Below are 13,586 nucleotides of genomic sequence, written 5' to 3' on the forward strand. Positions count from 1 at the left end.
TGGGGAGACAGAGCCCCAGCAGGGCTCCCAGCAGGAGCCACCACTCTGGCTGCAGATCAGGGCAGCAGTCACCCCAGGGTAGTGGGTGTGGAAAGGAACACAGAGGGAAATGAAATGCATGTTCTTGTTCTTGAATCGCGGTTCTCTTCATAGGTCCTTGCTGTTAATAGCACAGCATTTGGTGAGTGAATTTTATGACTATGTGATGGGTAAATAAATAAGGTCACACGCTGACCACAGAGGGGTGCTGATGACGAGCCCAGGATTGTAGTGCTGTTCTCCCTGCAGTATTTAACCAACGGGCAAAGCCGAGTCCAACGTCATTCGCTGTAACAGAGACTGGAGTGAGGGGTGAGGTGACCCTGAAGGCCACCGGAATCTCGGGGAGCAGCCTCTGCCTGGGAGCTGAGGGTCCGGGAGACACCTGCCCCCCGCCGTGTGTGGGAAAGCCGCCCGGCTCACGGAGATCTGCCCCCAAGACACGCTGGAACTGGGAGGCCCAGCCCCTTCCTGCTCTGGACCCCAGTGTCCTCCACTGTCAAAGGCTGGCATCACGGCACCGGTAAGATTGGAAAGGATGATACTCAAATATTTGTGATTATAGAAAGCCCCCAAATCCGCAGAAAAATAAGAGGCAAGTTTCTCTGGATAGAATCTGATACATAAAAAGCCACTGCATTTCTACATAAAAACAAAACTTTTAAAGGATAACAGCCTCAAAATAGGAGGTTTTTAAGAACAAATCTAAACAAAATTAAGAGACATATGGAAAAATTATTAACCTGTATTGAAAGATGCGAATGAGGACTTACATAACGGGAAATCTATGCAACGTTCATAGACTGGAAAATTCAGTTTCATGATGAAAACGTCTTCTTAATACCCACAGAACGAAACAGGCTACAGAAAATGACACAGCATGATGCCTTTATATAAAGAGCAAAACCTGAAAAACTACGCTGTCTCAGAATATAAACAGGGGAAGAAAAAATAAAACCACCTTTCTTCTACCCTCTTAGGTTTACGTATCGGGGTCTGTGAATTAAACTGACCAAAGGCAAATTAGAAGGAACAGCATACAATTTTTATCTAATGCTAATATTTAATTTTTTTTATGTGCCTCCAGGCCTTTGTAGAAAAGCAGTGGAGACCCAAAGAGGTGGTCAGACCCAGGGCCTTATATGGATTTTAATAAAGGGCAATAAATTTGACAAGAAGTGACAAAGGAAAGGGAGTTTGGGCTTCTAGGGTAAAGTTAATGTATTGGGGAATTTTATATGGAGAAGCTAACGGAGGAGAAGCGTTGTTTTATTAAGGTTTGTTTGTGCAGCACCACCTCAGTGCTAACTCTGTCTCCAGGGACAAAGGGGGCCCAGGAGAGAAGAGGGGGCACACACACCCTCACAAAGAGGAAGACAGGTCCTTTCAGGCAGACGGGGGAGGGCAGAGAGCTCTTTTTGGCATCTGCCACTTCTTAACTGTCTTCCACTCAGAACAGTCCTTATGCCAAAGTGGCACATTTGGGGGTGCCACATTCTGATCCCCTCTCATGGGTAAAGCAAGGAAATGATACCCTCAAATTTTGAAGCAGTAGTTACCTCTTCGGTGGAGGCAGGGGAGGCTCAGTCCACAAGGGCACACAGGGAGCTTGGGGGTGAAGTTCAATTTCTTGGCATGGGTGGTAGGTACCCCATTGTTCATTTTACTCTTGTTCTTTAAGTTGTACGTGTTTTCACAAAAAATACTCTACATTGAAAAACAACAGGAAACTCGTAAGAGAAAAAAAGAAGCTACGTCCTGCCCAAAGTAACAACTTTATTTGTCTTCTCAAACATATCAGAGCAAATTTCACCATTTTCTAATCTTGAAGCCAGCAAGACTAGAAAGGAAATTAAGCCATTTTCTGCCCACACCGCCCAGTTACACGGGACTGCAGTAAGGACAGAGTCAGCTGCCCGCCCAGGGGCAGGCACGCGCCGCCCTCGCTCGGCATCAGGATGGCCAGGAGGAAGGTCCGGGCCTGACTGCTGCACCAACAGGCCACACAGGAGGTTACTGACCTAGACTAACGCTGCTCAGCGACCCCAGGTTTTCACTGTCCAGCCATCAGTTCTGATTTTTTCTTAAAATCCTGCAGTGTAGGCGCTGGGGTCACTCCGCTCAGGGTCCTCACAGGCCGCAATGTCTGAAAGGTACTCCAGCCCCGTGACGGGGTCATCCACAGCTCCCGGGGTGGGGCGGGGCGGTCCTTGGACAGCCACACAACCTCCAGGAGCAGCTCCAAGGTCTGTGATTTTGAATGTCAGCAAGCAGTCGGTGAATGTCGCCAAGGCACGCAGGAACCACGTGGTGTGGTGGGCTTTCTTCCTGAACATAGAATGCCTACCCTCTGGCCTGGATGGTTTTTCTACAATTGGCAGTGCATTTCAGGGCAGGCCAGTGATTGGAAACATTTCCCAGGGACGATAAAGACTGGAGACCCTCTCGGGGACCCTGGTGAAGCAGCGCAATCAATTCCACGGCACGTCCACAGTGCCCACGGTCCCCCGCGCAGAGCTCGTGAACCTTTGGTTTCCTCCCCACCGAGGGCAAACATCAACAAGACGGCAGCATCTCTTTCTTTCTCATCCCCAGGCTTTTCACTCACCCGCCAGTTATCAAATCATTCAACTTGCACAATCACTTAATAACATGGTCTCCTAAATAACCACTGTTGAGGCTGCCCTTTCACCTGCCCTGGGAGGGACTGAATGGTGAAACAGGGCATTTCAGGTGTACTTCCAAATAGGAATCGCTGCAAAGGAATTCCAAAAGTAAGCGATGTCTGTTAGATGCTAAAGCGGCTGCCCGGACCCCGCGTGACAGGCGGCGGCTGCTCACACCGCCCCTCGTAACAGACAGACTCCCTCTTCACAAATCCAAGGTGAGGCTGCATCCTCGCACGTTTCAACTAAAGCTGTTTTAGATGCATCTTCCACACGCTGAAGCACGAACACAAACAAAACAAGGCCCAGGCGAGGGGCGCCCCTGGGCCCAGGGAGGCCCCAGCACTTGAGCAGAAACAAACGAAAACACTGACAGTGAGGACACCGTTTATCCTCTTCTGGTTTAAAGGCCAGAACTTTCAATAAATATATAGAAATAAGTGTGAAGATAAGAAAGGAACAAACCTGGACGACGTGGTACAGACTCGGGGCTGCGCCCAAGGGAGCCCGGAGCGTGGGACCCTCCGCTGGGGGTGGGGAGCTTGGTCTGGAGTTCACACAGTCCGCGCAGGAAAGTCTCACCGGCTGCTTTCTGTCTCCCCACAAAGCCCAGCTATGGCATCCCTGCTGTGCAGATAGAAAGCTCAGGGATTCCAAATTTAAAAGAGTTAAAACCCTTGTGAGGGCTTTGCAAGCTGCCTGTTTCCAGAGCTCCTGACTTGTTCTCGCTCCCAGCTGGATTGTCTAGAAACACCACTGTGACTTTTCAAGCTACAGCATCGTTGCTTGGAGTGTTCTTCTCACTCACTAGAATGGGCTACTCTGGAAGTGTCGCTTCGAGCAGGGCTATGATATTGCATTGTAGTCGCACGGGACAGAAAGGGTCCAGTAATAATGCCTTAATCGCAAGTTAAGATGCAGGTACTACAAAGGCAAAGAGAACCAACTACTTTCCACAACTTGATCACAAGCTACTACAGGGTAAGTCTTGCCAAGCAGATCGGTGACCCCGTACACTCGTGTCCTGGTGGCGTGACCTCGACGGAAAGCATTCATGTCGCGTTGTCCCTACAGTTATTGCGACAGAGCCACAAGTGGGCCGTTTTAACATCTGCGCCGTCAGCATGGTTGAAATCTAAGAAGCCAAGCACTCCCAAATCAACAAGCGCCACTCGCTGAGGATAAGTTAACGTGAAACGCAACCCAAAGACTCACATAGAACTGAAAATGCCAAATATGTCCACAAAATTGTTGACAAAAGGTATTTTTTCTAAAATCAAGATTTAACTATCAAAAATAAATTTCTAAGTTTGAATGCGTATCAACATAATTGGTCTGTAGTAATTTTCTTAAATGCTGTTCCCACTTCCCAAGCACAGCAAGAAGGCTGGTGATGTGAGACGGCGTCTCAGCGGTGTGACTCCTGCTTCGAGTTCTCTTCGATTCCTCGTGCAAAGAGCCGGACCAGCTGGCAGTGGACCCTGCAGAGACAAAGGGCCACACTTAGACCCTGCGCGTCCCCTGACTCTCGGCCCCCCCAGCTGGTGGAGGGCGGAGGTGGGCCTCATGCACCAGGACGGTGGGTCTCACCGTGGCAGTCTCTGGCCCCAGCTGGCAGCAACAGGCCAGGGGCGCACAGCGACCTCCTGACACTCCTGAGAGACCTATTTTGCAAAGGGCAGCTGATGGCCAAGTGGAGATCCGGAACCCCGTAGGCCCGGTTCTAATTCCAGCGCCCCACCCACGAGCAGAGTAACAAACCCACAGGCCGTCTCTCTCCCTGCCTCGGTCTCCTTATGAAGACTGAGCTGACGGGGCCATGGGGAGGGTCCCCTGAAGGGCAAGCCTGAGCGAGTAGTAGACGCAGGAAATGTGCAGTCACGGAAGACAAGTGTCGCCACGCCAGCCCGAGCGCCCGCCTTCCACACACAGCCGCAGCACACGAGCGGGGCCCGGAGGTCAGCGTGGGCCCTTGGGTCCCACTGGCAGTGCCGCCATCCCACTTGATGAGTGACGTCACAGCCTCCTGAGAGATGGTTAGTCCCAAAGACCCCATAAGTAAGTGACTCGCTGTTCAAGGCAGCACAATCTTTATCAAGATGTGTAGGATATATTTCACAAAAGAATGCCTTTTTTAACTTTCAGCAATTCATAATCCGGCATTAAAAATAATTCTGTTTCCTTAACTTGTGAAATGAGTCTACAGGAGCCGAACCTCTGCACACATGACTGGCAGGCAGGGCGGGTTCGCCTGTGACCTTGGAGCCACCTCTTGTCCTGAGATGTGAGCAGGGCGGTCCCTGCCACACTGGCCGCATCCTGGTCGCAAGAGCAGGGAGCATGCAGACTGGGACTGGGGGAGGCTGGAGAGCCTGCCCCTGCCCGCGGCTTTGGCTTGCATGCTAACGGGCAGGAGACCTAGCTGGGACCAGCAGCTGGTTGGCTGAGAAGCCATTTAAAGTGGGGATTATAAACGGGAATAATACACAGCATCCTGAAACATGGAAGGGCGCGCCCGCCACCCATCCTTCCACGTGGCGGGGGCGGGGGCCTACGGGCTCGCTCCTGACTGCCTTGCTCGTGTAATGCCCACTCTGCTATCGCCAGCGAGAGTCCAGTTTGGATTCCTTAAGGTCAACCAAGATCCGAAAGCCATTGGTCACAGGACAGAATCCTTCTAGAACTTTACAGTTCTCCCTCAGTCTCCTGTAACTGTTACACACACACCTCAATCAATAGCCTTTTTCTAAAAAACAGTTCCCTTTACTGTGTCTTTCAATGGGGCAAAAAACCACGTTCTTGGCACTCCTATTTCATCTGGCGATGTAATAAATACATATGATCAGACTGCAGATTCCCAAGTCCAAACACAGCAGGCCCAGTAGGTTCAGAGCCGGAGGGGCGGGCCTGGTGCCTGGACCACAGCACGGCCGCGGGCTGGGCTCCTTGGGGCCGGAGCACCTCCGGGTGGTCAGTGGATCCAGGACTTGGAAAGTGCCCACAGAGGCGCCTTGTTAGTTTGTTTAACTGGTGAAGAGACAGGAGAGGGAATGCCAATGCTGGCAGTGCAGGATGTGGAGCAGAAAAGTAAAACTGAGGGGCTTCAAAACCTGTGAAAAGACCGACCCCTCAGCATCTTTCCAAACCTGAGGTCACGGCATCTCCCTGGGGATTTCACCCGGGGAAACACACGTGCGTCTATGATGCACTCTTATGCTTTAGGCTGTGAGGGTGCCAGGCCCACAGAGCCCCAAGGCCACCTTCGCTCACCTGACCTCGATGGCAGGGCTGCTCAGAACCTCCCCATCGCAGTTCCAGGCGCTGCTGGAGACAGCGCAGCAGCACGGGGGGCGGTCGCTACACAGCTGCCCCAGTCGCTGCTTCCCGCGGCCCCGGACGCTGCCGTCCTCGTCCTCCGCAGGCTTCGACACAAACTGGAACTTCTTGACGCGATAGACTTCGACGAAAGTGAAGTCAAACTGCCAAGAGACAGCAGGACGGAAACGTGCTCTCAGCGGGGCTGCGCTGGGGGCGGGACAGCCGTCGGGGCCTCCCGGCAGCCCCGCGCCCCGCAGCTGGGGGACAAGAGAAGAGGTCACCGCGACTCTCACGACCCGGTCCCATCCACAATGAATGACGCGGAGTAAAGAACTCCGCGGCTCCTGAGCAGCGACGTGTACGGTTATTTACCTTTTTAACAAGCAGTATTTTAAAAGCCACATAAAAACACTGTTGGCCCAGATCTTAAAAAAATTTCACAGCCACAGACTTTACTAAAATCATAGACTGATCAGAAGTTGCAACTGTCTGGGTATTGTTAGACTCGCCCTCCCCGGCCCCGTGTCACTACAAGGGTGCCAGTGACTAAGGAAAGGTTTGTTGGAAGAGTCTCAATAGAACCCCTTTCCGGGAGCTGAAAGATTTTGTTGTAAGTGACCAGCAAGGGCAACAGAAGGTTGCACTGCATCACTTCGTTCTGTTTTTAAATAGGAAGAGAAACATTCATGCCTCCTAGTTTCTCTGCTCAAAGACTTTATATTTTTAAATGAGATTTTACAAGGAGTAACTATGACTAAGACTTTAAAATGGGTGAAATGCAAACAAAAATCTGTCCTTCTTCCCCTTGAATTCACAGCTGATCCTACAACATACAGATCGGGGTCGCCCAGGTAGAAGCGGCCGCCGACACAGGCCATATGGAAGCAGCGGTGCCCTTACCTGGTCGCCCTGGTTGGTGTGCCTGACGAGAAACCTCAGGAAGTTGAACCGGGAGCACTTCCGGATGAGGATGAGGTCGGAAGACCCGTCTCCCAGGTGGGCGGCCGGGGAGAGCCCCTGGGGGCTCCGGGGACAAGCACAGGACATGTTGGTGGCGTTGATGGCCAGGAACTGCCCGCAGACGACCTTCCACTCTTCCACCTCCTCTGAAGCAGGAAGAAGCATCGCAGATGCTACGTTAAATCCGTTAAATCCAAGCCGGGCAGGCGGGCGTCCTGAGATGACCGGGAGGGGTCGTCTCTACAAACGCACCATGCGATCGCTTCTCAGCATCAACACAAAGAAAACCGCGCCCACCGCTGTGCCCGGCGGTCACCTCCCGAGAGGCAGAGCTGTTTCTCGGGCCCTCGCCTGGGACTTGGGACCATGATCTAGAGCAGGGGTCGCCAAATCTGGCCCACCACCTACCTGACTGGGTGTGGCCTGCGAGCTAAGAATGGGTTTTACATTTTTAAATGGTTGAAAAATAAATCAAAAGAAGGAAAGTATCTTGTGACATGTGAAAATGACGTGAAACTCAAATTTCAGCGTCCACGAATAGTTTCTGGAGCACTGCTGAGGCCACTCCTTTCCTCTAAGCCCTCAAAAAGGCCACTTGCTGACCCCCGTTCCGGACCATTCTAGGGACAGGCGCCTGGCTGGCGCCACAACAGTAGTTCAGAGGGACGTGGCAAGATGGGCCCTTCCACAAAATCCCCTCTTTTCCCCAGAGTCTGGCAAAGGCAACCACGCACTCTGCCTGGAGCTGAAGTGGAAGCAGGTGCCCCTGCAGAGAAGGGGGGGGAGGGGCGAGACCCGAGGTCCCGGAGTGCAGGTCCAGCCCCGGCCGAGCCAGCCCAGCCACGTTACCGGCGCTCTCCAAGCCGTACAGCGACCTTTTCCGCTCCTCCGCCAGCTGCTGCTTGCTCTGCCTGCAGACAAAGCACCTGGAGGACAAGAACACGCCCCCCTTGCCTGTAACCTACAGACTGCAAAAGCATTTCAATTCTTTGCATATAATAGGAAGTGCAATTTCAGAGACTTCGCTTAAAAATATTTGGTTTGCATATTAATTTGAGTTCTCAGAATCAGATCCACTCTTAAAAATTACACAGACAGCATGTCCGTTTTGAAAATTGATAAACATTACAAAAAGCAAACAGCATCCCATGAGGCCCTTCTGTTGGCTCTGGGGGGTGGGCTGAGCTTGGCCCCGATGCCGGGGTGGCAGCAGACGGAGCAAAGGACAAGGTGCAGGTCCCAGTGTGGATCCCCGGCCTGAGACTTTGTTCCCTTTCACAAAACAGGTAACACAGTGGTGACTTGGTCCAGTCAGTAACGAGCAAGTAAATGGCTCAGAGCAGCTGTCGCGGGACTTGGTCGCTGGTCTGAAAGATGTTTGCGGTCCTGGGCACCGCTGGATGCAGGCCGTCGAACAGGCCAGGGGCTTTTGCTGGTGGAATTAGCTCATCAGCAACTGAGGTGGCGAGGCCATGCCTCTAACTCTTTGATTTTATGGTCTCAAATTCTTCACTTAAAGGAGGAGAGGACCAGGGGAAGGAAGGGCCCACGTCTGAATGACTTAAAGGAGGAAGGAAAACCCCCGAGTCCATCGAAACCCCTCAGCCTCTCCGCGTCCTCAGACTGAGGAGCAGGGACGAGATGCGGGCTGTCGGGCCGCGGGTACAAGTGACCAACCTGACACTCGTTCCAGGTTAACCCGGGCACACGCTGTTGAGCACGGTGGGGACACACAGGGTGATGAGGCAGCGTGGCTCGCAGAGGGGCCCCCACTGCTGGCCCAGGGTCTGGACCGGCCTCTCCTGACCACCCAATGGGGGGACAGGGGGCCCGTCCAGCCAGCTCCACGGGCGCCCCGAGGGCGCGCACAGAGCTGTCCATAAAGGGGCTCGTCTTCATCATTTCTCACATACCCAGCGGTGGGGGACAGCGGACCCCTGAACCAGAGCAGACGGTGTGGTGTGAGCCCTCTGCTGGGTAGATGACGGGGACCAGACGTGACCCAGGACCCAGCATGGGGGACACGGCGGGACCCCCTCAGGGTGCGTGGGACCCTGACCACTGGTCAGGAGGGACCAGCACCTCCCGTCCACATTGCCAAGTACTGCCCACTCACTTCACAGCCGGAGCAAACCCCAGCCAGTCCTGCTTCTATCTCATCGTTTGAGCAGAAACACACGTAAGGGATGTGCTTACCCCGCCCGGCAGGGTTTCCTGTCCCTCGGGGAGCCCACCGTGTGCTGTGCTGGCAGGAAGGACACTGTCCCTTCGTAGCAGTGATGGGAGAGGAAGGTCTTCAAACCTGAGAACAGAGCGAGACGGAGAGACACACCCACATGCACCACTGCCTGCGCAGGAGGCCGTGCCGTCAGCGTCTGCAAAGCGTGGGCGCGGGGCACCTGCCTGGGGACAGAGCGACTGCAGGAGGACATGGCCCCCTCCCACTTCAGGCTGAGCTGCCGCCACCATCACAGAGGATTGCAGGCTCCCGGCCACCAGGGCTGCCTTCCACACTGGCAAAGGGGACGTCTTGGCCACCAGTGACCCCTCGTCGTGGCCTCGACGACGTGGCCCGCAGGTTCCACCCTGTGAAGCCCCCAGCGCACCCCCAGGCTTGACCCCGTCATCCACAACTTTGGTGTCTTGGAGGAACTCAGGACAAAGACCAGGCAGCACTGCCACCAGACCGTGGCCGGCCCCTCTGGCAAACTGTGGCATGCTGTCCATCGAGCTGCCTGCACCCCCAGCATGCCCAGGCTGAGCGAGGTGAGGGGGCTGCAGAAGAAGAGTGTGAAGCGAGCAGAGGCTGGTTCACGAGGTTGAAGGAAAGAAGCCGCCTCCCAACATCGGAGTGCCAGGGGAAGCAGCAAGTGCCGCTGTAGAAGCTGCAGCCAGCGGGCCAGAAGACCTAGCTAAGATCATTCACGAAGGTGGCTCCACTAAACAACAGATTTTCCGTGCAGAGGAAACAGACTTCTACTGGAAGAAGATGCCATCTAGGACTTTCCCAGCTAGAGAGGAGAGTGAGAAGGGCACACACAGCAATGAAGAGTAGAGAAAGCCTGCACATAGCAACGAAGACCCAACACACCAAAAATAAATCAGTGAATTAATTTTTTTAAAAAAGAAAAAAAAAAAGAAAAGAAAGTTGAAATGACTCCTTGACCCATGGGCTGCAGAATGAATGCTGTGTTGTCAGGCATGAAAACAACATGAATCTCGTCCATCTCCCTCAGAGCTCTCGGGTGACCAGGTGCATTGTCACTGAGCAGTAACATTTTGAAAAATCTTTTTTTCTGAGCAGTACGTCTCAACAGTGGGCTTAAAATAGTTAATCATGTTGTAAATAGATGTGTTTATAAACAGGCTTTGTTGTTCCACTTACAGAGCACAGGCAGAGTGGATTTAGCATAATTCTTAGGGCCCCAGGATTTTCAGATGGTAAATGAGCACCGGCTTCAACTTAAAGCCACCACTAACAGAAGAGTCAGCCTGTCCTTTGAAGCTTTGAAGCCAGGCAGCTGCACTACCAGGGAAGTCCCCATTTCAACTTTCAAGTCTTACTCCTTAAGAAATACATTTTGTAAGGCTATAGTTGCCACAGACAGTAATTTCTCTCATGGATCTGGGCGAAGTAAACCAAAAACCTTCACCATCCAGATGCCATTAAGAACATCTGGGATGATTCATGGGAAGAGGTCAAAATGTCAACATTAACAGGAGTTTGGAAGAAGATTCCAACCCTCCTGGATGACTTGGAGGGGTTCAGACCTCAGTGGAGGAAGTCACTGCAGATGTGGTGGAAACAGCAAGAGAACTAGAATCAGAAGTGGAGCCTGGGACTTCCCTGGTGGCACAGTGGTTAAGAATCCATCTGCCAATGCAGGGGTCACGGGTTCAAGCCCTGGTCCGGGAAGATCCCACATGCCACGGAGCAACTAAGCCTGTGTGCCACAACTACTGAGCCTGCACTCTGGAGCCCGCGAGCCACAACTACTGAGCCCGTGTGCCACAACTACTGAAGCCCGCACACCTAGAGCCTGAGCTCTGCAACAAGAGAAGCCACCGCAATGAGAAGCCAGAGCACCACAATGAAGAGTAGCCCCCGCTCGCGGCAATTAGAGAAAGCCCGCACACAGCAACAAAGACCCAACGCAGCCAAAAATAAAATAAATAAATAAATTTATTAAAAAAAAAAAAAGTTAAAAAAAAAAGAAGTGGAGCCTGAAGATGGGACCGTACTGCTGCATCTCATGATAAAACGTTAATGGATGAGGAGTTGCTTCTTATGGATGAGCAAAGAGAGCAGCTTCTTGAGATGGAATCTACTCCTGGTGAAGACACCGTGGAGATTGTCAAAATGACAGCAAAGGATGTAGAATATGACGTAAACTTAGCTGATAAAGCAGCGGCAGGGTCTGAGAGGACTCCACTTTTGAAAGAAGTTCTACTGTGGGGAAAGTGCTATCAAATTTCACTGCAGGCTACAGAGCAATCGTTCCTGAAAGGAAGAGTCAACTGATGCAGCAGACTTCACTGCTGTCATATTTTAAGGCAACACGGTGGCCCCCCACAGCCCTCAGCACTCCCGACCCTGATCCGTCAGCAGCCGTCCGCCTCGAGGCAAGACCCAGCACAAAGATTACGACTTACTGAAGGCACAGGTGATGGGGAGCACTTTTTAACCATGAAGGATTTTTAAATTAAGGTATGTATCTTTTTTTAGACATAATGCTATTGCACACTTAACAGACTACAGTATAGCCTAAACATAACTTTTATATGCACTGGGAATGCGAAAAATTCATGTGACTTGCTTTGTTTTGATATTTGCTTTCTTAAGGTGGTCTGGAACTGAACCCTAAATATCTCCAAAGGTGTGCCTGTAAATTTACCCAAAAGTAACCTATAAAGGGCAGTGACCAGAGAAATGACACTCATTAAATACAGTCAAGCCATCATCAAAAAAATCTACAAACAATTAATGCTGGAGAGGGTGTGGAGAAAAGGGAACCCTCTTGTACTGTTGGTGGGAATGTGAATTGGTACAGCCACTATGGAGAACAGTATGGAAGTTCCTTAAAACACTAAAAATAGAACTACCATACGACCCAGCAATCCCACTACTGGGCATATACCCTGAGAAAACCATAATTCAAAAAGAGTCATGTACCAAGATGTTCATTGCAGCACTATTTACAATAGCCAGGACATGGACGCAACATAAGTGTCCATCGACAGATGAATGGATAAAGAAGATGTGGCACATATATACAATGGAATATTACTCGGCCATAAAAAGAAACGAAATTGAGTTATTTGTAGTGAGGTGGATGGACCTAGAGTCTGTCACACGGAGTGAAGTTAAGTCACAAAGAGAAAAACAAATACCGTATGCTAACACATATATATGGAATCTTAAAAAAAAAAAAAACGTCCTGAAGAACCTAGGGGCAGGACAGGAATAAAGACGCAGACGTAGAGAATGGACTTGAGGACATGGGGAGGGGGAAGGGTAAGCTGGGACGAAGTGAGAGAGTGGCATGGACATATATACACTACCAAACGTAAAATAGATAGCTAGTGGGAAGCAGCCGCATAGCACAGGGAGATCAGCTTGGTGCTTTGTGACCACCCTGAGGGGTGGGATAGGGAGGGTGGGAGGGAGACGCAAGAGAGAGGAGATATGGGGATATATGTATACATATGGCTGACTCACTTTGTCATACAGTGGAAACTAACACAACAGTGTAAAGCAATTATATTCCAATAAAGATGTTAAAAAATAAAATAAAATAGTACTATAAGTCCCTGCAAATAAATAAATAAATACAGCCAAGGAATTCATCTCAGCAACAAGTGTCAAACTTTGAATCCTACATCCTTTCAAACTTTTTTTCTGCGTTTAAACGCATTTGAAGGCTGAAAGGGTGGTGCTGCACGTGACCTGGAAGTGCAGACCATCACTTGTTTGTATGATCTGGGATCGACCTCCATTCCTCTCCGTTCCAGCTCTGAGCAGATGTGAGAACTGGCCCGTGACCGACGGCAGCGGTTCTCCGGGCACCCGGGACCCGTCAGACTCTCGGCCCTTGGTTTCCATCTGTGAACGAGGCCCCACCTTGAGCGAGGCGGAGGCCGTGTGTGGAAGCTCCCGGCGTGTTACTCTGAGTTACCTGAAAAGTCATATCTGACGAGACCCATCCACCGCTTCTTCTCACTGTCCTTGATGATGTCCCCGTAGAAGCCGTAGCCCAGCAGGGACACCGAGTACCGCAGCAGCGTGCTGTTGTGATGCACAGAGGACACGTCCATGGACAGCGAGTCCCCTGCGGAGAGAAGCCAGGGTGGAAACCGCGCCCCTCCGCCTGTCCCCCTGCACAGCGCCCGGCGGCCGTGACGGAGCCATGAATTAAAGCGTGAGATAGGCAGAAGGCAGTCGAGGCCGTGGTCTGTTCTCCAGGGGTGCCCAGCCTCCTGCTCTCGACTCAAGTGACTAAACTTGACTCAAATTTCCAAAGTGGGCTTGGAAAGCTGTTCCGTAAGGAGGGGAAAACAATGTGACCGTGAAGCTTGCTGAACGCCACTAATTGAAAGGAAGGT

At 51.7% G+C, this 13,586-nt stretch overlaps 1 protein-coding gene across 5 annotated transcripts in view; it reads right to left on the bottom strand.

The window, feature by feature from the left end:
- Positions 1 to 13,586, bottom strand: part of CERK (ceramide kinase) — a 52,778-nt gene continuing 39,192 nt past the window's right edge. Inside the window, exons 8-15 of one of the 5 annotated variants that reach the window (XR_014295250.1) lie at positions 13,160 to 13,312; positions 9,180 to 9,285; positions 7,833 to 7,909; positions 6,924 to 7,198; positions 5,976 to 6,184; positions 3,171 to 4,186; positions 813 to 1,746; positions 1 to 327 (exon numbers count right to left, since the gene is read on the bottom strand). Coding sequence is in view for 2 of the 5 variants with exons in the window: in XM_082634867.1 (XP_082490993.1) it covers positions 4,114 to 4,186; positions 5,976 to 6,184; positions 6,924 to 7,198; positions 7,833 to 7,909; positions 9,180 to 9,285; positions 13,160 to 13,312 (893 nt within the window). In the remaining 3 variants the exon portion in view is untranslated. Of the gene's footprint in view, positions 328 to 786; positions 1,747 to 1,795; positions 4,187 to 5,975; positions 6,185 to 6,923; positions 7,199 to 7,832; positions 7,910 to 9,179; positions 9,286 to 13,159; positions 13,313 to 13,586 lie in introns of those variants that run through there. The other 4 variants (XR_014295251.1, XR_014295252.1, XM_082634867.1 and 1 more) reach the window with 4 other exon arrangements.

This window comes from Mesoplodon mirus (genome assembly GCF_964341445.2).
Source record: "Mesoplodon mirus genome assembly, chromosome: 11".
In the NCBI taxonomy this organism is placed as follows: domain Eukaryota; kingdom Metazoa; phylum Chordata; class Mammalia; order Artiodactyla; family Ziphiidae; genus Mesoplodon; species Mesoplodon mirus.